Source organism: Aquarana catesbeiana, linkage group LG07, assembly GCF_042186555.1.
Source record: "Aquarana catesbeiana isolate 2022-GZ linkage group LG07, ASM4218655v1, whole genome shotgun sequence".
Taxonomy (NCBI): Eukaryota; Metazoa; Chordata; class Amphibia; order Anura; family Ranidae; genus Aquarana; species Aquarana catesbeiana.
This window is the reverse complement of record NC_133330.1, coordinates 18706189-18729185: the sequence shown is the minus strand read 5'-3', so window position 1 is coordinate 18729185 and position 22997 is coordinate 18706189. Positions and strand designations below refer to the sequence as shown.

The 22997-nt window shown below is 45.5% G+C and overlaps 2 protein-coding genes across 4 annotated transcripts in view; both read left to right on the top strand.

The window, feature by feature from the left end:
• Positions 1 to 22997, top strand: part of LOC141102383 (natural cytotoxicity triggering receptor 3-like) — a 256469-nt gene that overhangs the window by 25116 nt on the left and 208356 nt on the right. For 2 of the 3 annotated variants that reach the window (XM_073591340.1, XM_073591341.1), the window contains exons 4-5: positions 3844 to 3948; positions 4028 to 5764. The exons of the other annotated variant lie outside the window; for it this stretch is intronic. In XM_073591340.1, coding sequence (XP_073447441.1) covers positions 3844 to 3947 — 104 coding nt within the window. In that variant the 3' untranslated portion in view covers position 3948; positions 4028 to 5764. Of the gene's footprint in view, positions 1 to 3843; positions 3949 to 4027; positions 5765 to 22997 lie in introns of those variants that run through there. 3 annotated transcript variants of the gene reach the window in all.
• Positions 14786 to 21093, top strand: LOC141102381 (natural cytotoxicity triggering receptor 3-like). Its single transcript, XM_073591337.1, has 4 exons — positions 14786 to 14896; positions 16814 to 17170; positions 18722 to 18827; positions 20768 to 21093. Exons 1-4 carry the CDS (start codon positions 14851 to 14853, stop codon positions 20778 to 20780), a joined length of 522 nt encoding a protein of 173 aa, XP_073447438.1. The 5' UTR covers positions 14786 to 14850; the 3' UTR covers positions 20781 to 21093.

Genomic DNA, 22997 nt, shown 5'->3' with positions numbered 1-22997 from the left:
GAACAGAGGGGGACACGGAGGAAGAACGGAGGGGGACAGCAGCAGAACGGAGGGGGACACAGAGGAAGAACAGAGGGGGACATGGAGGAAGAATGGAGGGGGACACGGAGGAAGAACGGAGGGGGACACAGAAGAAGAATGGAGGGGGACACAGAAGAAGAATGGAGGGGGACACAGAGGAAGAACGGAGGGGACACAGAGGAAGAACGGAGGGGGACACAGAGGAAGAACGGAGGGGGACACGGAGGAAGAATGGAGGGGGACAGCAGCAGAACGGAGGGGGACATGGAGGAAAGATGGAGGGGGAGAGCAGCAGAACTGAGGAGGAGTGGGGGGGACAGCAGCAGAACTGAGAGGGAGTGGAGGACAGCAGCAGATCTGAGGGGGGTGGGGGACAGCAGCAGATCTGAGAGGGAGTGTGGCTGTGTGGGGGACACAGCAGCAGAACTGAGGGGGGGTGGGGGTCTGGGGACAGCAGCAGAACTGAGGGGGTGGTGGGGGTCTCTGGGGACAGCAGCAGATTTGAGAGAGGGAGTGTGCTGTGTGCATGCATTGCTCACTGACTGTGGAAGTTACACTAACCTTTCAGGACGTACTCTGGCGGGCAGACCTCGTGGGCGGGAGGGAGCCGAAGGGAGGACTCGGACGAGGAGGTGGCTCAGTCAGGACTCAGTCACGGGCAGGCGGGCAGCTCGGAGTCGGCCTGGGTTGCGCTGCTGGCTGGCCGCTGGCAATGTGCGGCTGCTGTAGTCGGCTCGGCGGCGGCACCGGGTTCGGGACTGGCAGGCACCACCACTGACTGGGGCTGGGCACAGGGCACTGGGCAGGCTAGTAAGCGTGGACTGGACTGGCTCTGCTGGCAGGCTGGCGGCTGCTCTCTCTCTCAGAGGCGCGCTGCTCAGCCGTAGCGTGTAGAGTCTAGAGTGCGCCATGCGGGTGCCCACTGCACTGACTCTCCCACGTGACTGATGGTGCCAGCTGACGTCACTGGTTGCTAGACGCGGGGCGGGCGGCCCTAGCCTAGCAACCAGTTAGCTGCGCATATCTGTGTGTGTTTAAGGAAGTATACTGTATTGTAAAATGATAAGGGTGGCAATCGGACTGGTGCAAGCCGGCGGTGTGTTTTTTTTTTCATTCCGGGACACTGTATTGTCCCGGAATGAAGGTACCCGGGACACGGGACAAAAAACTCAAATAAGGGACAATCCCGGGCAATCCGGGACACGTGGCCACCCTAGGGAGGGCCCCTCTTAAATACTCAGCCCAACAGGGGCAGTGTGAGTTCAGGTGGAAGCTGGAGATGGACAGTTGGGGAGGCCGTCGGAGGCTGTCGGAGGCCCTTGAGGGTGACCTCCTAGAGTGTGGCGGGGGGGCTGTCCTTGGGTCTGGAGCTTGGCTGCTGGAGGGATCCTCTCAAAACACACAGAGGAGGCTTGTGCAGAGGCACGGGAGCAGGTGTGAGGACAGCAGAAGCCAGCTAGCAGGTCCAGGAGATCTCCAAGGAAAAGACAACCGGGTGGCTGGAGAGTGAGACAGTCTGGGAGGACTAGGAAAGGGAGAGGAGGCACTCAAATGGGGATAAGGATGGGCAGTGCTTAGACTGGGAGATGGAGGGGCAGCATTCACACTCAAAGAGTCTGGGTTTTATGGTGGAGTATGGACTGTGTGTATGGTGGAGCATGGATTTTGTGTTTGGTGGACTATGGACTGTGTATATGGTGGAGTATGGACTGTGTGTGTATAGTGGACTATAAACTGTGCATTTATGGTGGACTATAGACTGTTTTTATGGTGGAGTATTGACTGTGTGTATGGCAGAGTATGGACTTTGTGTGTATGGCGGAGTATGGACTTTGTGTGTATGGCGGAGTATGGACTTTGTGTGTATGGTGGATTATGGACTGTGTGTGTATGGTGGATTATGGACTGTGTGTGTATGGTGGAGTATGGACTGTGTGTATGGTGGAGTATGGACTGTGTGTATATGGTGTTGTATGGACTGTATGTATATGGTGGAGTATGGACTGTGTGTATATGGCGGAGTATGGACTTTGTGTATATGGCGGAGTATGGACTGTGTGTGTATGGTGGAGTATGGACTGTGTGTGTATGGTGGAGTATAGACTGTGTGTGTATGGTGGAGTGTGGACTGTGTGTGTATGGTGGAGTATGGACTGTATGTATATGGAGGAGTATGGACTGTGTGTATGGTGGAGTATGGACTGTGTGTGTATGGTGGAGTATGGACTGTATGTATATGGTGGAGTATGGACTGTGTGTGTATGGTGGAGTATGGACTGTATGTATATGGTGGAGTATGGACTGTGTGTGTATGGTGGAGTATGGACTGTGTGTGTATGGTGGAGTATGGACTGTGTGTGTATGGTAGAGTATGGGCTATAAGTATGGTGGAATAATGATGTGCGTATGATGGACCATGGACTGTGTGTATGGTGGACCATGGACTGTGTATATCGTGAATTACACTCTCTGACCACTTTATTAGGTTCACCTTGCTAGTACTGGGTTGGACCCCCTTTGCCTTCAGAACTGCCTTCATCCATCATGGCATAGTTTCAACAAGGTGTTGGACACATTCCATTGAGATTTTGGTCCATAGTGACATGATAGCATCATGCAGTTGCTGCAGACATGCCAATCTGATGATGAGTGAATAATGAGTTCCATCACATCCCAAAGGTGCTCTATTGGATGAGATGTGGTGAGTGTGGAGGCCATTGGAGTACAGGGACCTCATTGTCCAGTGGTGAGATGATTGGAGCTTTGTGACATGGTGCATTATCCTGCTGGAAGGAGCCATCAGAAGATGGGGACACTGTAGTCATAAAGGGATGGACATGATCAGCAACAATACTCAGGTAGGCCGTGATGTTTAAACCATGCTCAGTTTAGGGGCCCAAAGTGTGCCAAGAAAATATCCCCCACACCATTAGCCTGAACCATTTATACAAGGCAGGATGGATCCATGCTTTCATGTTGCAAATGCAAAATTCTGACCCCACCACCTGAATGTCGCAGCTGAAATCGAGACTCATCAGACCAGGCAACGTTTTTCCAATCTTCTATTGTCCAATTTTGGTGAACCTGTGTAAATTGTAGCCTCAGTTTCCTGTTCTTAGCTGACAGGATTGGCACCCGGTGTGGTCTTCTGCTGCTGTAGCCCATCTGCTTTAAGGTTTGATGTGTTGTGCGTTCAGAGATATAGTATTCGGCATACCTTGATTGTAACTAGTGGTTATTTGTTGCCTTTCTATCATCTCGAACCAGTCTGCCCATTCTCCTCTGACTTCTGACATCAACAAGGCGTTTTTGTCCACACAACTGCCTCTCACTGGATATTTTCTCTTTTTCAGACCATTCTCTGTAAATCCGAGAGATGGTTGTGTGTGGAAATCCCAGTAGATCAGCAGTTTTTGAAATACTCAGACCAGCCCGTCTGGCACCAACAACCATGCAACGTTCAAAGTCACTCAAGTCCCCTTTCTTCCCCATTTTGATGCTTAGTTTGAACTTCAGCAAGTCGTCTTCACCACGTCTAGATTGCTAAATGCATTGAGTTACTGCCATGTGATTGGCTGATTAGAATTTTGTGTTACGAAGCCATTCAGGTATACCTCATAAAGTGTCTGGCAAGTGTATGGAGTGTGTGTGTGTGGAGTATGGACTGTTTATATGGTGGAGTATGGACTATAAGCATTGTGGATTATTGACTGTGTATATGGTGGAGTATGGACTGTGTGCATTGTGTAATATGGCTTGTGTGTGTGTATGGTGGTGGTCTATTTAAACGTTTTCCATCTTGTGTTTCTGTGTCATCCTCAGCCTCAGTCTCCAGACCTCCCTCCTACACTGTCCAGAATATCATCAGAATAACCCTATCGGTTCTGGTGTTCCTGGCTATCCTGTTTTTCTTAGGTACCATCTGAGGTGAGTAGAACTTTCTCATTTGTCACCTCTATAGAATATCCCTCCATGGGGTTCATTGTTTGGTCTCTTCTTTATGCAGGTGTTTTCTCTTAAAAGAAGATATGATGTCCATCCTTGGACTCTGCTTGCCACATCTTAACATCCATCACTGTGGAAAGTATCAGATAACGAGTCTCTCCAGCACATTCATGGGTTGTGTTTTCTGTCACAATGGACAACAAGTCTCACAACCTGGAATAATAGCCTTTGTGACCGGCTAGCGATATTTTTTCCCATCATCTGTGTCCTTCAGTCAGGTTCAGGTTTCGTTATTTCTGGTGGAAAAGACCATTTTTGGAAGATTCATCCCAAGAGAAAAGGTTTATTGTATCTTTATGTATCATTGTCACATCTATAATTAGGAACATCAGCATTGAATTAATCTTAGTCTGGTTCTATCTACTATCTACAGCAAAACGCGTAGGACCTGATCCTGTGTTATGTGACCTGACCTGTCTTCACTTCAAACACCCAATCATGTTTTTTCTCCAGTATGTGATTTGATGTCCTAGGTCCAGAAAAAGACCCTTTACAATACATCTGGATCAGGAAGTTTCCTGGACTGGCAGTCTGGCAATTGTAGCAAATGTATGGATTGTCCATGTCCCCTGTGAGCTCCTTTAAGTGGCTTTGTTCTTGAGTCATTCAGAGCACTAATAAAGTGGAGCCCCATCACTGAAGCTTTCTCAGGCTGTTGACTGTGGTCTCGTGGATATTTTCTCTCACATTTTTGTAGCCAGAACAGGAAGTGAGGGAAAATTTCCCAACCAAACCGCAGTTAGCAACCTTTACCCTTTGATGAAAGTGAGGTCTGACGACCCTCACACTATGTGGAGAAAAGGAGGAAGTCATACTGAACACCGTGTCACCCTAACTTTCTCCCAAATTTTCAAGTTAGCAATGAAAACAGTCAGATTTAAATGTTGTGTATGCTATGCAGTGTTAAAGAGTAAGTAAACTCTCCCACTCTGATGCTTCTTTTCATTTAGTCCATTATAATAAGTAATTATCAAACTATAGCCACTGTAGTCCAGCCCAAATCGCATATTACTTACTGTTTAAAGAAACTTTAAAAAACTTGTTTCCAGGGGTTAGGCAGCGCCATCTTAAGTATTGTTTTCTGAGTCTACAGTGGAGTGTATTTCCGCCCTTACATTGAGCACTTCCTGTACTGTTAACCAAGCCTCCTTCTCAATCCAACATTTCTATGGCAACCCTGCTTCCCTGCTAATAGCTGGCCTGTTTTATTTCATAGTATTTACTTGTGCCGATAATCTAGTGTTTGCCTGTGTCAGTCTTATCTGCTTCAGCTGATAAGGCTGCAGTAATGCTGTCCGATGCCCTGGTTTACATTCCATGTGATGTCACATGGTCAGATGGGGTGTAGGAGGAAGCTCTGAGTGATTATGAAGTCTCCTGGGATTACAGTGGTGTGCCATAGGAAGTCCTGATAATAGATAGATAAGTACACAGAGTGTGCTGTAAATCAGGGAAGATCTGGGCATGCTCAGTGACGTCATTCTAAAGAACATAAAGGATTACAACAATACTAAGCAAGTAAGGAGATATCTACAAGCAGCGTTTATTAGGGTTTTTTATGCTGATTTACATGGGACAAAGTTGTGGGGGAGAGTTTACAACCACTTTAATTTTGGCAAAAAAATTTTGATTTAGTTTTAGTCTTAGTCTTAGGATTAAAATGGCATTTTAGTTTTAGTCCCATTTTACTGCAATTGTTTTAGTTTTAGTCGTATTTAGTCGACTAAATCTCCAGTACATTTTAGCCGACTAAAATGTCCTACCTTTTAGTCGACTAAAATCTCCTCCAGTACATTTTAGCCGACTAAAATGTCCTACCTTTTAGTCGACTAAAATCTCCTCCAGTACATTTTAGTGGACTAAAACTCATTTTAGTCGTCTGAAATCGAATGGGTGTAAGTTCCAAGAAAGTCCAAAAAACTCAAAAATGTATTTAATCATAAAAAAGCAAAATATTACAAGAACAATATCAAAATGTAGAATGTAAAAATAACATCAATAGTGTATTATATTCTTAAGATGAAGATTGAATCAGATGTGTATCTTTGTGTGTGTGTGAAGCTGTGGCAGCTTCCTTCAATGTCTTGTGGTGTGAGTCGTAAAACTCCTCAACTGTCCTTCTGTAACTAGTTTTTACTCCTAAAATCTGACCCCTCCTTTCTAAAAAGGCTGGTTTAAGGTTCCTCTGAGCTTTATTGTTCTACAGAAAACAGCGGGCTTTAACTACCTCACGTAATGGTGGGAGTTGCTCAGTTTCTATGTATTGACATTCCTGAGGAGTGGGCTAGAACAATGTGTGAAACCATTTAACGTATACAATATAAGTTTCCTTTAACATAAGATCAAATACTACATATATATATTGTGATATTGGGGTGTTTAGCTCAGCGGTAGATGCATTTTCACGTAGTGAGTCCACAGCAGTCAGTTATCACGTTTGAGGGCATGGCAGCCTATTTTTATTAAAAGGAACAAAATAAAAGTTTATACACAGGATTTCCCACACAGGGGTTCTTCTCCAGTAAATTCCAACAACCAAAAATGCCAAGCCTCCTGGCTCCTAGGCTTACTTTGCCTTGCAGTTCCCTGCTGAATCGGCCTACTCCTAGCCTCAACGGGATTCTCCAGACCCCTGGGTTTGCTTACTATCCCCCAGACTTCAAGACTTCCTTCAGCCCCCCTTGGACTTGCTAGTTGCCTCTACTCTCCCAGCCTCCCAGACCCTTCTCTGGTCTCACAGGCCCTTATAGCCGTCCCAACCTTTCCAGTCCTTCAGACACGAAGTCCCCCCTCACCAGGGATGTAGTCTCACACAGGTCTGTCTTGATACAGCAGCAGCAGTAACAAGCTGGACACACTTCACCTTCCTCCTATATATTATTTTCATAAAAAACCCAATGTTCTTATTATTATCCTAATCAAGAAATATTGTAGTATAAAGAACTTATAATCTTATATATACATAATCTTTTGCATTTTAAGAAATGTGAAACCTTTCATCTCATTTGCCATAGGAGAATGGTAAGAACCCAGCTCAAGCTAATCACTAACACATGTTGGCTCTCCATAGAAATGTTTATGAAGCTTATAAAACAATATGTATACTTTCACAAGTATAAAAGTCTATATAATTTCACTTTTTCCATAACTAAAAGATACAAATATATATATATATATATATATATATATATATATATATATATATATATATATATATACACAAATCAATTATTCTGTAAAGATCTAATCCATTCATTCATTTGTTAATATTTGTTAAATGATGTATATTAGATATTAGATTAAAGAAACTTTCTAACATGGGTCGATGGGACTTAATGCTGCACCAAGTGGTGCTCACATTTAGGGTCCCTAAACGCATGTGGCCCTAAACGTGAGTACCACTTGGCACAGCATTAGACCCTGTCCATCCGCAGCCTGCCACAGATTTTGACAGGCTGCAGGCAGCAGGGTGGAATGCTGCACCTGTGCCTACCGAGGATACTAAAATACCGGCATTGCATGCACAGAGGATAGAAGCCCCGTATGCAAGGAGCCTCAGAGGGCCAGGGACTCTTGCAAACATCATATCTGCACTGATCTGAACTCTGCACTGTTCTGATGATCAGGTGGACTCTACGTAAGGTTTTTTCACTTTTAATCCTTTTTGTATACTGTTTTTTAACCTATTTTATGTAAATACTTATTGAACTGTTTCCTTATCTCCTTTTCATTAAAATTATATTTAAAATTGCCTACTGAAAATCAAAATCAAATCTCTCTCCCTCTCCCCTCTGAGCCCTTGCTAACTATAATTTTCCTTTCATATCCGGGCCAAAATTGGCCAAGCACCTTCTCCATAAAGTCTCAAACTTCCCTGTTCAGTCTCGTTGTAAAAACACATACAGTGGAACCTCGCATTGCGAGTAACGCGGTTAACGAGCATTTTGCAATACGAGCACTGTATTTTTACAAATCGTAACTCGGTTTGCGAGTGTTGTCTCGCAAAACTAGCACATCTCAGGCCAAAGCGTGTGCAGTACCGCGTTTGGCCTGAGGTGGGGGGGGGTCCGGAGCTGATCAGAAAATTCGGAAATGCATGGAAAGGCCCGAGGAGGGCTCGGCTGACCTCGGCAAATGGAACAGAGGCTTTCTGAGGTTTGCCGAGGTCAGGCGAGGTGTCCTCGGGCCTTTCCGGCCGTTTCCGAGGCTCTCCGGCGCCCTCCCACCTCTGGCCACATGCGGTATTGCATGCCATTGAAGTCAATGCGGAACAAATTTTTTTCGTTCCCATTAACTTCAATGGGGAAACTCGCTTTGATATGCGAGTACTTTGGATTCTCGTAATTCTCTCCTGGAACGGATTATGCTCGTAATCCAAGGTTCCACTGTATTTCTCTTTTAACAGACTTTCCCTAATTCTCCATTCCTCCACTGTTGGGGCATGTACTGAAATCCATTTTTCAGCTATTAACTTACGCCCCTGGAACAGGCTTCTCAATATTGTAATATAATCAGCACTCGAGATCCCAGCTTGTTCCATCATATTTAGCAAGCACAAACCTGGTTTAGTGGCAACTGCATTCCTAACAAGCGGTTAATAGTCCGATTACCCCCCGCTAATATCGATGAAGTTTGGGACGTTTCCATAACATATGAATGAGGTTCGCTCTTACATCAAGGACAGAGAGGGGAGTCCCTACGTTGTTTTTTTTTGTTTTTTTTGTGAGCGGTTTAATTTGTTGGCATCTGTATCTGAATTGTATGTAGAGTTTGTTTGTAATGTACTGTATTTTTTTTTTGAGTATGTAAAAATCAATAAAAAAAGTTATTGGTTTAAAAAAAAAAAAAAAAACATTTACCCCCTTCCTGCCCAGGTTAATTTTTCATTTTTCAGTGCTGTCACACTTTGAATGACAATTACGCGGTCATGCAACACTGTACACATATGGATTTTCTATAATTTTTTTCACACAAATAGAGCTTTCTATTGATGGTATTTAATCACCTCTGGGTTTTAAATTTTTGCTAAACAAGCGAAAGAAAAAATCCCAAAAATGTTAAAAAAAAAAAGTTTTCATAGTTTGTTATAAAATTTTGCAAACGGGTAAATTTTCTCCTTTGCAAAAAAGAGGTGAAAACAAATGTAGTGACAATCTACTCATTCACAGTAGCGCAATAAAAGTGATATACATGAACATAAAAATAAGAATATTTAAAAATAAAGTCCATATTCAAATAAATGTCCATACAAAAAGACTAGTGAATCAAAAGTCCATTGTGAAAAACCGGTGCAAATCTCCATACAAAAACTTAAACCTTCGTGTTTTTTCACCTTACATCCTATGCATTAAAGCGGAGTTCCACCCAAAAATGGAACTTCCACTTTTCGGATTCCCCCCCCCTCCGGTGCCACATTTGGCATCTTTCGGGGGGGGGGGGGGAGCAGATACATGTCTAATACAGGTATTTGCTCCCACTTCCGGGCAGAGCCACCGAAAGGCTCCGCGGCGATCTACGTCATGTCTGGCCCCTCCACCATACCTCCCCGCTGTCTTCTGGGAGATACACAGGTCCCAGAAGAAAGCAGGGACCAGGGAGGACACGCAGCGTGACTCGTGCATGCGCAGTAGGGAACCAGGCTGTGAACCTGCTAGGCTTCACTTCCTGATTCCCTTACCAAAGATGGTGGCGCCTCCAACCGAGAACCGAGGGACAGATTGGCTTCAGGTGAGGACATCACGGGCACCCTGGACAGGTAAGTGTCCATATTTTAAAAGTCAGCAGCTGCAGTATTTGTAGCTGTTGACTTTAAAAAAAAAAAAATTTTGGCGGAACTACACTTTAAGGTGAAAAAACTTCTGACACTGACCGGCCCCCCAGCCCCCCTTGTTTTACTCACCTGAGCCCTTCGTTCCCACAGCGGAGACGCGCTCTTCCTCTTTGCCCGGGGTTCTCGGCTCTTGATTGGATAGATTGATAGCAGCGCAGCCATTGGCTTCCGCTGCACTGGTGGGCACTTTTGGGACTGCACTGATAATCAATGCCCTTGTTCTGACAAAATGAGCAGCCTGGCAGAATGTGCAACCCGCGTCACTTCCTGTGACGTGGAATCAGCTTTATCGCCAAACCGCGCTCACTGCGCATGCGCAACGCATCATACATGCCTTCAGTGGCTGACGTCAGTGGACAGAGGAATTTGCCTGACAAAATGCTAGACTGACTACTGTGCATGGGCACGGCAGAAATCAACCAACATTTACAAAATTTACATTGCGAAGAACCAACCAACCAAAGTAACAGATTTTGTCAGAACACCGCCTTGTAGATTTCAATATACTATATTTAAGTAGATAAGCTCACTCAATTGCTGAAATTAGTTCGCAAATTCAAAACGGGGTTTGGTGTAGCAAGATGTCCGCTGCCCCATCTTCTTACTGTAGGTGTGATGAGGTCGAGTGTAAGGTGTACCAAGACGGGAGTATTTGATTTTCGTCGTGCGCATGTGCAGTAGTCGGTCGAGCATTTTGTCAGGCAAATTCCTCTGTGCACCAACGTCAGCCACCGAAGCATTATGACGCGTTGCGCATGCGCTGTGGCGATACAGCTGATTCCACGTCACAGGAAGTGACGCGGGTTGCACATGACCAGTGTAGATCAGATGTCCCCAACCTTTTTATGTCTGCCTCACCATTGGTACCTACCCCCACCCCTTATCATTACTTAGAGAAAAGGGATTGTCCCTCCATGAGGGGTTTTCTAGGCAGCAAAAGAAGGTTGAAAAAATGCTAAAAAAGAATATAGATAGTAGAAATTGTTTTTTATTATAACAAGGTATCAAAAAATAAATAATAGACATGTAGGGTTTTGAGACCTTGTTATAATAAAAAACTATTTCTACTATCTATATTCTTTTTTAGCATTTTTTCAACCTTCTTTTGCTGCCTAGAAAACCCCTCATGGGGGACAATCCCTTTTCTCTAGTATTACCCGGGGTGTGCAGCTACCTCTTTTCTCATATGAGTGTCTTTTTACTTTGAATTTTTCATTACTTAAATTAAGGAGACCAGACTTAGAATGGAGTACAAATGGCCATGGCAGCCTTTTATTAACAAAAACAACTTATTAAATTAGCATTATTTTCACATCAACATCTGAAAACAAAAATAACAGTCCTCGGGCCTGTTGGTCTTTGACGGCAACCCCAAATTCCAAAACATGTTCCACTGCTACACTGCAGGATCTTTTCCATGATAGGCCTCCAGCCATAACACACCAGCTCGGAGACAACCCCACTTCCTGCAGTGCAACCATTACCCTATTCCAGCTAAACCATGTTAACTGGAATCCACCAGAGGGGCACATACCACCGATGAGTCCCCCATACTTCCATCTCGTAAGTATTTTTCTTACACCATCAAAGACCAAACTACCGCCACCGCAAGGGTGACACCTTACCTTTGAGGGCCCCTCCACACCCTCAATGTATGTTGAATCCCATCCTGTAACCCCCAGGGACCACAAATCTATCCCCACCGCTGATAAATGGACACCACCCCCCCTAAGGTACAGCCTGGTATCCGACTCTAATTCCAAATGGATGACCATACCCCCATTCCGAATAAAAAATCGTCCCACCACTTTATCTTGTTGAGTCTTGCAACTGTCCGCGCCATGCGCAAGTCATCCGGGCCAATATGTCAACAGATCCTCCAGCAGCCAGCATCAGTAGACCCTCCAGCATGCCTTGCCATTACATACATTCAGTGCTGGAGTTGCTGGAACTGTGTTTCCCCATATTCCTGCTGAAAAAAATGCCCTGGATATTACTATTATTATTTAGCACCAACATTGTTGTTACATTACAATTCAATACAAGAGGAATCAAAGGGCCCTGCTTGTTAGAATCGACAATCTAAGAGGGGGGTCAAGTGATAGAAAATGTAATAACTGTGGGGGATGAGCTGATGGAGAAAGTAAAAACACAGTGTACTAGAAGCAGGATAGGCTCCTTTTTTGGGTTTTCAGGGATCACCTAAAGATGGATAGAGTAGAAGATAGTCCGACAGATTGGGGTAAGGAGTTCCAGGGGATGGGAGAAGTCCTGAAGGAGAGCAAGGGAGAAGGTGATGAGAGAGCTAGGGAGCAAAAGGTCTTGTGAGGATTAGGTTGGTATTTTGAAAATAATCAGGTTGGTATTTTAAGACTAGGTTAGTGATGCAGCTGGGGGGCAGAGCTGTAGATGGTGGTTATTAGTATTTTGAATTTTACTTGTGGAAACCAATGGAGGGATTGGCAGAGGAGTAGCAGAAGTTGAATGGTTCGTAAGGTGAAAAAATCTGGCAGCAGCATTCATGATGGACTGAAGGGGGGATAGCCTATGTAAAGGTAATCCAATGAGGAAAGAGTTGCAGTAGACAAGGCGAGAGATAACCAGGGAGTGAACTAGGAGCTTTGTTGTGTTATTGGTTAAAAAGGGATGTATTTTGGAGATGTTGTGGAGGTTGAGGCGGCATGATTTGGACAGCGATTGAATGTGGGGCTGAAAGATGAGTTCAGAGTCCAGGGTTACCCATACCATCCAGGGATGCGGGGATGGACGGATAGTTATGCCACCAATCTTGACATGCTGACAAAATTCTTATCACTGTCATTTCTCAACTTTTATTTTCACTACAGTGAAAATTGGTGAAGCTCTTTTGCTCTCAGTTTGCTTCAACTCCAAACAAATTTTTACACCTGATTTATCAAACCAAGAAATTAATTTTTAATAGCAAAAAAACAAAAAACAAATACTAGGTAAATAACCCAGAAACTGAATTCTGAAGATGAAACCCAACAGTTGTCAGGATTCAGTTAACATGATCAATATGCGCCAAAATGAAACAAGAAAACCCAAGCAAAAAACATGCACCTGAGTCAATCCTAATTACAGCAAGTGGAGCCAATCATCAATGGTGGGTAAACTTTATGGTTTTCAGTGGACTGAAATCCAATCATCAATGGTGGGTAAACTTTTCAGGGCTTTCAATGGACTGAATCCCAAACACTAATGGTGGATCAACATTTCCATTAAGGGGTATGGTGGTAGGTGGAACCTCCTGCCAGTCAAGACCTACCTTTTTTTTCATGGTGTGTCAGCAAGCACAGCTTCAAGGCCACCACAATGTGTATGGGGCTGTCTGGCAGCCATTGCCTGGTTTTGAAAGGCATCTGAGGCGAGTTAACAAACATGTCTCAACCTCCTAGTTTTGCTGTATGACAGCGCCCACATGAAAGGTGCCCTGGTCATTTAGGTGCCCTACTCTGCACTCACACCAGCTCCTGAACATCCTTGACTAGGGTACAAATGAAGCTTTGACCAAACTGCCTGACCACCACTCCACCGACCACTTATAATAAATTGACTGGACATGACAACGACTGGAGTTTAAATGGCCATAACAGCCTTTTATTAACCAAATATAAATAACATATTAAACATGTGAACATACAGACAGTATTCAAGGAGCCCCACAGTCCTTGTGACATGCACTACAAGTACCTGCGTAACCAACATTTTTAGGCCTCCAGCTGCAGAAACATGGATTCAAAGACAAACCAACATCGCAGGTACCACCAGCCAGAACAATGGGAGCCGTACCTGAGCTGGGTCTCTACAAATGAACCTTTTTGACCCTAATCATAACACATCCAAGGACCTCTTGCCCCGCCAGCCACTATGACAGAAGTGCCCCAGCCCAGTGACCTGTAAAAATACAAAACAACAGTAAAAAACCCTTAACCTTAAGGAGGGAGGGTGGGAAGTTCGGAAACCTGGATTCTGTTAGCATTCAGCCCGTTCGTGACCCCATGGTCCATAGATCTCGCCGGATGCAATATTATTAACTGTAAGTTTCTGCATTCATTTTAATAAAATAGTTGTTTATACTACACCATGAGGAGTTTTATTGCTTTCCCTATGTGCGAGCCGGGAAACGGAGTGACGGGGATTTCAAGGAGGCCAGTGTTTGATCTATTGCCTGATATTCTCTATAATGCATTTATTGGTGGAGTGTACTCATTTCCCTGGATTAAGCACCGGACTGCATGAGCAATATTTCTATCACTGGATTACGAATTAACTGTTAGCACTGTCACTTAGAACTGCGTTTTTTGACACATCTTTGCAATGGACTGTTATTTACCACATTTTTGTGGTCACTTTTGATTACTATTTGGCACTTTATTTGTGTTGCACTTCTTTTTTCACTGGATCTTGGTTTGTTATTTTTATGGTGGTCACCTATGAGTGACATTTTTCATTTGGCATATTGTTATGTTTGTATAGATTTGTACGCATTTTTATATGTGAGCACTTTACTATTTATATATTTTGGAGCAAATTTAGCACCATTTCATATATTTTGAATACTACTATTTATATATGTGGGGACGCTACAAGGAATGGCAGCTTTATCTTTTGAACATTAGACACTGTTTATACACACTTGTGCAATAACATCTCTCTTTTTCAAACACAGAGTATCGCACTAGTTCATACACTTTATCTTCCAAGAGATGAACAATTCTCCCAAAAGAGGGCCAATTCTTCCAAAAGAGGGCAAATCCTTCCAAACAAGGGTCAATCCTAAAAGAAGGGCAGTTGGGGGCCATGGTCTGGTGATTACAATCTACCTGTAGATAGTTGTCTGGTTTCTGCTAAATATTTTTTTATTCTGTGAAGTCGTTATTTCAGTTCTCTCTGCTGGTTTCTGTTCCTTCAGCTACTGTGCTACAGAAAACTGGGTTGTTTTCTGTCACTCTTTGCCTGTCGTTGACAAAACCATGCTCGAAGAAGAGACTCTGCTGATTATATTGGCAGCTCTGCAAGGTGAGGAAAGATATTGTATTCAATGTCCATCTGTCTGATGATTGAACATTCGAAAAATGATTTGTGGACCACCTTACTGAGGATGAGATAGGTGATTGCAAAGATTATGGTGGGTCATCATACTGAGGATGAGGTAGGTGGTAGCAAGGACTATGGTGGGCTATCCTTCAGGGGATGAGGTAGGTGATGGCAAAGACTATGGTGGGCCATCATGCTGGGGATGACGTAGTTGAAGGTGAAGACTATAGTGGGCCATCATACTGGGGATGAGGTAGGTGATGGCAAAGACAATGGTGGGCCATCATACTAGGGGACAAGGTAGATTATGGTGAAGACTATGGTGGGTTATCATACTAGGGGACAAGGAAGTGGAGAGGATAGGGGTGGGATGATGGCAAAGATTATGGTGGGTGGACTATTAAATGGAAGGAGACAATATTCAATAATACTCAACTACCGAGGATAATACTTTCATAATGCATTCATTCATCATCAAATGCAGAAAGACAACAAATGCTAGTTGGGCTTTATAAACTGAAGTTTAATATACTGAGTATAACACACTGTTTAAAATAAAGCAAACCTCCACCCAAAGCTAAGTGTGGAAACATAATTTAATGCAGGACACTATGGGGGCATATTTTAAAGAAATGAAGGTGACTTATTAAACATTCACTGGTGGTGAATCATTGCCTCTTATTTTAACCTCCCTGGCGGTATGATTATTTCGGATTTTAGGTGCTGAAAGCGGTACCATTATTTTGCATGGAAATTTGGCGTTTTATATTGTAGGTCTGTAAATCTTAACAATAACACACTTAAATCTGTCCAAACCAGAGTCTAGTAGATATCCCGGGTATGATAAAGTTTGAAACACAAAAACATAAATTATAATATAATAAATAAAAATAAATAATTAAAAAAAATTTTAAAAAATAGTAATAAAATAAATTTCCCCACAATTCACTATCGCTCAATTCTGCAAGTGTTCTAATTTACTATCGCTGTTTTCTAGCTGGTCTAAAGCCACTTTTGACGTAAAGGGACACTTTTTGGTTGCTATGGACAATCTCCAGTTTCCAGGCAGAAAGAACAGTGTATATCATGTAAAACTGCATGCAGGGCATGGGCCAGAGCACTGGGGACAAAAGGGATGTGAAATCATTTCATACAGTACTGTAATCTGTAAGATTACAGTACTGTATGTGTTATGATTTTGACAGTTTTTTGAATTTGCCGCCAGGCTCCGCCCCCGTGCGTCGCGCCGCTCGCAGGGAACGGAGCCTGGCACGGAGAGGCTTCGGAGGAGGACGGAGTCCTCGGACACTGCGGGGGACATCGCAGGATCCCGGGGACAAGGTAAGTAACGCCGCCCCAGGATCCTGCAATGCGATCCCGAGTGTGGCTCGGGGTTACCGCTAATGGTACTGAATTTTAACCCCGAGCCACACTCGGGAATACCGCCAGGGAGGCTACACATATGTGCCAGGAAGATTCAGAACAGTGAATGTTTGGTGAACGTCAGATTGACTGCTTTATAAATATACCTCAATTTTCCTTCAGCTGAGGCTCATCTCTATATCATTACATTTACTGATACGACAGAAAGAGCCTCTCACATGATTTACATTGTAGGTAAGTGTGAGGGGTGCCACATAATCCGGACCCTGTCCTCTGTACCGAGTGCCAGTATTCCCTCTACAGCAGCTGTAATTATTTGTAGATATTTAGTGGCAGAACCATGTCTACTGGTGCATGAGACAAAGGAAGATGGAGTTCACACTAGATGAATGGTCCATTCTTTATGAAAACCTTTAGTAAAGTGAAAGAAAAAAGATGTTCCTGTGTATCTATCTATCTATCTATCTATCTATCTATCTATCTATCTATCTATCTATCTATCTATCTATCTATTAGGACTTCTATCACAGACAATCCACGTATCGCAGATTCCAATAATATGGGCCAAAGAGGGCAGTCCAGTCACCATACCATGTGACTACAATATCAGTGATAAGAATAGCACTTCGATGGGATCCTACAAGTGGTACAGAGATATGATAAAATCTGGGTTGGAGGTCTCGGAAAATAATCACAATTACTCCGGGAGGCTCTCCACAGCAGATACCGATCAATTTATCAGCAAACGATCAGCCACCATTGTTCTGTACAGTGTGGAGGTTGAAGACTCTGGGATGTATTACTGTGAAGTCACTCTTCAGTTCATCCATGCAGTGTCGGGATATGGAAATGGAACATTTCTCAATGTGACAGGTGAGATGTGTAAATACTGTTGTGGTAGTATACGTGGGATTGTTTGATAATTAGACATCACTAAAAGCAACTAAAGGTGGCACTAGCAGGCAGGAGGATTTTAAATGAATTGCTTGGTGCCTGCCATGATACGTCGACACCGGACCAGACCTCAACCTTACCCAGGGGCGGACTGACAACTCATGGGGCCCCCGGGCAATAGGAGATTATGGGGCCCCCGGGCAATAGGAGAAGATTATGGGGCCCCCAGGGAATAGGAGATTATGGTGCTCCAAGGGCAATAGGAGATTATGGGGCCCCCCGGCAAAAGGAGATTATGGGGCCACACATTATACACACACACATACAGTATACACACACAGACACACAATATACACACACAGTATACACACACACAGAATACACATACACACACTGAAAAGGTACTGGAGAGGCGGAGCAGCTATAATCTTGGGATTTTTAAAAAAACACACATTTTTACATACTGTCCCTGGTTTTATTGAGGCTGGCAACCCTGATGGGGCCCCTTAGTGGCATGGGGCCCTCGGGCAGTGCCCGAGTGCCCGAATGGTCAGTCCGCCCCTGACCTCACCTCAGTAAGAGCTGTGAAAATGTGGAATAGTCTCCCTCAAGAGCTGGTTCTGGCCAGCTCAGTAGATTGCTTTAAAAAAGGCCTGGATTCTTTCCTAGGTGTACATCATATAACTGGGTACTAACATTCCAGGGATACAAGGAATATCCGATTGCCTCTGGGGGGAAACAGGAAGGAATTCTTCCCCTGTTGGAGCAAATTGGATCATGCTTTGCTGGGGTATTTTGCCTTCCTCTGGATCAAATGTGGGTATAAGATTGTGTATATGGGATTGTATGATATATTCCCTTTTATTGGTTGAACTTGATGGACTTGTGTCTTTTTTCAACCTGAATAACTATGTAAGTATTTGCTAAGGGCAGGATATAGAGTAAAGGCCAATGGGTGTGTTAGGGGTGGAATACATAGTAAAGATCAATGGGGTGTACTTGTGGTAGTTTATAGAATAAAGGCCAATGGGTGTACTGGGGGTGAGATATAGCGTTAAGACCAATGGGTTTACTTCTGGTAGTATATACAGTAGATCAAGGGCCAATGCGTGTGCTTGGGGCAGGATATAGATTAAAGGCCAATGGGTGTGCTGGGGGTGGAATATGGAGTAAAGAGCAATGGGTTTACTTGTAGCAGTATATAGAGTAAAGAAACATGGGTACATTGGAGGAGGCATATAGAGGAAAGGCCAATAGATATTCTGGAGGTGTAATATAGAGGAAAACATGTATGTGCTGCGGAATGGATATAGAGGAAAGACCAGTTGGTGTCCTGGGGGCCAGAAATACATTATAGACCAGGCTATTGTAAGGTATAATGGGGGTGCAGAGCAAAATTTCGAAACTGAACCTCAATGTCTGATGAACTCATTGTATAGAAGATATTATGGCTTATACGTGACCTTTATTCCAGACAAAGAGCAAGTATATTTACATGTCTTCTATACTGTGTTTTTGTGTCATCCTCAGTCTCCAGCTCTGGACCTCCCTCCTACCTTGTCATGAATATTATAAGATTGATTCTGGGGGTTCTGGTGTTCCTGGTCGCCCTATCTGTCTGCTTGTTCCAGCCGAGGTGAGTAGAATTTTCTACTGTGTTCCACCTAGAGCCGGGGTCGGCAACCTGTTGATCGCGATCTACCTGTCGATCTCAGGAAGCCGATGGGTAGATCAGGAACAGGGCTGTGCCAATGCTTCTTCCCAATCTCTGCCACTTTCCTTTTAAAAGCAAAATGGACTGAGAGGCAAAGCAGTGCTGGATGGAGGGCGGGAGCACGGGAGCTGCTTTAGTTAACTTTGAAAGTTAACCAGAAGGTGATTGGTTGCTAGGCGGCTCCCTCTGATCTACAGCCGGTGTACGGTAAGAGAGAGATACCTACACACAGCTGTGTGTGTTGTGAAGAGGACAAATGTCACTACTTGTGGGGGACAGAGAACACTTCTTGGGGGGGGGCTACTGTGGGGGGGAGGGGCAGAGGAAACCATGTGGGGGACAATACTGTGGAGGGTGATGCAGAGCAGAGTGCTATGGGGTGGAGGTGCACAGAGGACACTACTGTGGAGGGGTGCAGAGGACACTGCTATGGGGAGGGGGTGGCAGAGGGCACTACAGCGGGGGGAGCAGAGGACACTGCTTTGGGGGGGCAGAGGACATTACTGTGGGGGATGGCAGAGGACACTGCTATGGGGGGAGGCAGAGGGCACTACAGTGAGGGGAGGGTGGACAGAGGACACTGTTTTGGGGGAGCCCAGGACAATACTATGAGGAGGCAGAGGACACTGCTATATGGGGGGCAGAGAACATTACCATGGGGGGCAGAGAACACTACCGTGTGGGGGGGCAGAGGACACTACTGGTTGCTAGGCGGTTCCCTCTGATGTACAGCCAGTGTAAGGTAGGAGAGAGCTACCTATACACAGCTGTGTGTGTTGTGAAGGGGGCAAATGTCACCACTTGTGGGTTACAGAGAACACTTCCTGGGGGGGGCCCTACTGTGGGGGGGGCAAAGGAAACCATGTGGGGGACACTACTGTGGAGGGTGATGCAGAGCAGAGTGCTATGGGGAGGAGGTGGACAGAGGACACTACTGTGGAGGGGGTGGGGTGGGGTGGGGTGCAGAGGACACTGCTATGGGGAGGGGGTGGCAGAGGGCACTACAGTGGGGGGAGCAGAGGACACTGCTTTGGGGGGGCAGAGGACATTACTGTGGGGGGATAGTAGAGGACACTGCTATGGGGGGAGGCAAAGGGCACTACAGTGGGGGGAGGGTGGACAGAGGACACTACTGTGTGGGGGGGCTATGGACACTGCCATGTGGAGGGGCAGAGGATGTAGTGGGGTCACAGTGCTGGGGGGATATCTGGGGTGTAGAGGGGTCAGAGTGCTGAGGGGAATTCTTGGGGTGTAGAGGGGTCACAGTGCTGGGGGGATGGATATCTAGGGTGTAGAGGGGTCACAGTACTGGGGGGGATATCTGGGATGTAGAGGGGTCAGAGTGCTGGCCCAGCACTCTGACCCCTCTACAGCCTAGACATCCCCATGTCTAGGCTGTAGAGGGGTCAGAGTGCTGGGGGAGGGGGTATCTAGGGTGTAGAGGGGTCAGAGTGCTGGGGAGTTATTTATTAGGGGTTGGGGGGCAGAGGACACTACTGTGTGGGGGGGAGAGGATACTACTGTGGTTGGGTAGAGGACAATACCGTGTTGGGGGGGCAGAGGACACTATCGTGTGGGGGGCTGAGAGCACTACCATGTGGGGGGGCTGAGGATACTACCGTGGGGGGGGGAGTGATTTGAAGCAAGGCAGAAGACACTACTGTGACACACTATGTGTTCTTCATGCCGTCTTTTTATTGGGGGTTTGATTTTGATTTTTTAAAAGGGGTGATGACGCACCCCCCAAATTGTGGATTTCCTCAATGTTGTTGAGGTGGACCTCAACCTCTGAAAGGTTGCCCACCCCTGCTCTACAGAATATCCCTCCATGAGGGTCATTGTTTTGTCTCTTCTTTCTGCAGGTGTTTTCTCTGAGAGGAAGACATGATATCCATCCTTGGATTCTAATCACCAGTCACTCCCTGCCATGTCTTATCATCTATCGTGTTGTAGAAGATCAGATAGGTCTCTCCCAGAAAATCCATGGATGTTCCCTGCTAGTTGTACTTCTACCTGGGATAAGTGTGTTCACAGCATATGACATACCACACTGATGATAATCCGCTCACATGTCTATAGAGTTTAGAGGATCTGCTGACACAGCTCACTAAGGTCTCCTCATATCCTCCCATGTCTGCTACCATCCATGTAATGTATGTCTGAAAATAAATGTACCATTGTAAAACAACTCGCTATGAAAAGTCATCTTATTTATCTTTATTATTTAGATTTGTGGAAGTCACCAACTTCCTGTCCTGTCCTGGGATTAACTTCTACCATCAGTCAGAAGTTATCATGTCACCTCCTCTCCCACTGACCTCCCATGTCCCCCTTGCGGTGGTTCACACATTACACATCCTGTTTGGGTGAAGGTCTAACACAGCCTCTCAACCTTTTTGCCCTAGAGGAGTAACTTTCATGTCTCGTGGCACTCTTGCAAAAATTAATTCATCCGGGCTCAGTGGGAAGAATGCCCCTTACATTGGTCATCAGTCAAAAGAATTAACTCCTTACAGTTTTGGTAAGAATGCCACAGACAGCTAAATGTTCATTGGTGTCATACCACTGGTTCTGCTATGTGGTATTGGGTCCGGAACCACGGAGGCACCATAATTTGGGAGGTCAATCAACCATAGTTCAAGAAACCTCTACATATACATGACCAAGGTACCCCAGATGTATCCCACCCCTTTTGTATAACTACATGCTGCACCATCATCCTGTTACCCAGGGCTGGACTGGGATAAAAATGTGGCCCTGGACTTTATCCAGACTGGCCCAGGGCATAGCACATCAGGACACAGCGCACATCAGGGTACAAGCACATCGGGGCACAGCGCACATCGGGACAACAGAACACAGCACATGAGGGTACATGGGGCACATCAGGGCACATTTGGGCACATCAGGGCACTTTTGGGCACATCGGGGCACATTAGGCACATGGGGTACATCAGGGCACATCAGGGCACATCAGGCACATGGGGTACATCAGGGAACATCAGGGCACATTCAGGGCACACCAGGACACATCAGGGCACATCAGAGCACATTTAGGGAACATTCAGGGCACATCAGGCACATGGGGTACATCAGGGCACATCAGGGCACATTCAGGGAACATCAGGGCACATCAGAGCACATTCAGGGAACATTCAGGGCACATCAGGCACATGGGGTACATCAGGGCACATTCAGGGGAAACAATCAGGCACATTCAGGGAACATCAGGGTACATGAGGCACATTCAGGGCACATCGGGGCACATCAGAGCACATTCAGGGAACATTCAGGGAACATCAGGCACATGGGGTACATCAGGGCACATTCGGGGGAAAAAATCAGGCACATTCAGGGAACATCAGGGTACATGGGGCACATTCAGGGCACATCAGGCACATGGGGTACATCAGGGCACATTCAGGGCACATTCAGGGCACATTCAGGGAACATCAGGGCACATCAGGCACATGGGGTACATCAGGGCACATCAGGCACATGGGGTACATCAGGGCACATTCAGGGCACATCAAGCACATTCAGGGAACATCAGGGTACATCAGGCACATGGGGTACATCAGGACACATTCAGGACACATTCAGGGCACATCAGGGCACATCAGGGCACATGAGGTACATCAGGGCACATTCAGAGAACATCAGGGCACATTCAGGAAACATCAGGGCACATGGGGTACATTCAGGGCACATCAGGGCACATTCAGGGCACATCAGGCACACGGGGTACATCAGGGCACATTCGGGGAACATCAGGGCACATTCAGGGAACATCAGGCACATGGGGTACATCAGGGCACATCAGGGCACATTCAGGGCACATCAGGCACACGGGGTACATCAGGGCACATGGGGGTACATCAGGGCACATTCAGGAAACATCAGGGCACATTCAGGGAACATCAGGACACATTTAGGGCACATCAGGCACATGGGGTACATCAGGGCACATTAAGGAAACATCAGGGCACATTCAGGGAACATCAGGGCACATTCAGGGAACATCAGACACATGGGGTACATCAGGGCACATTCAGGGAACATCAGGGCACATTCAGGGCACATGAGGTACAA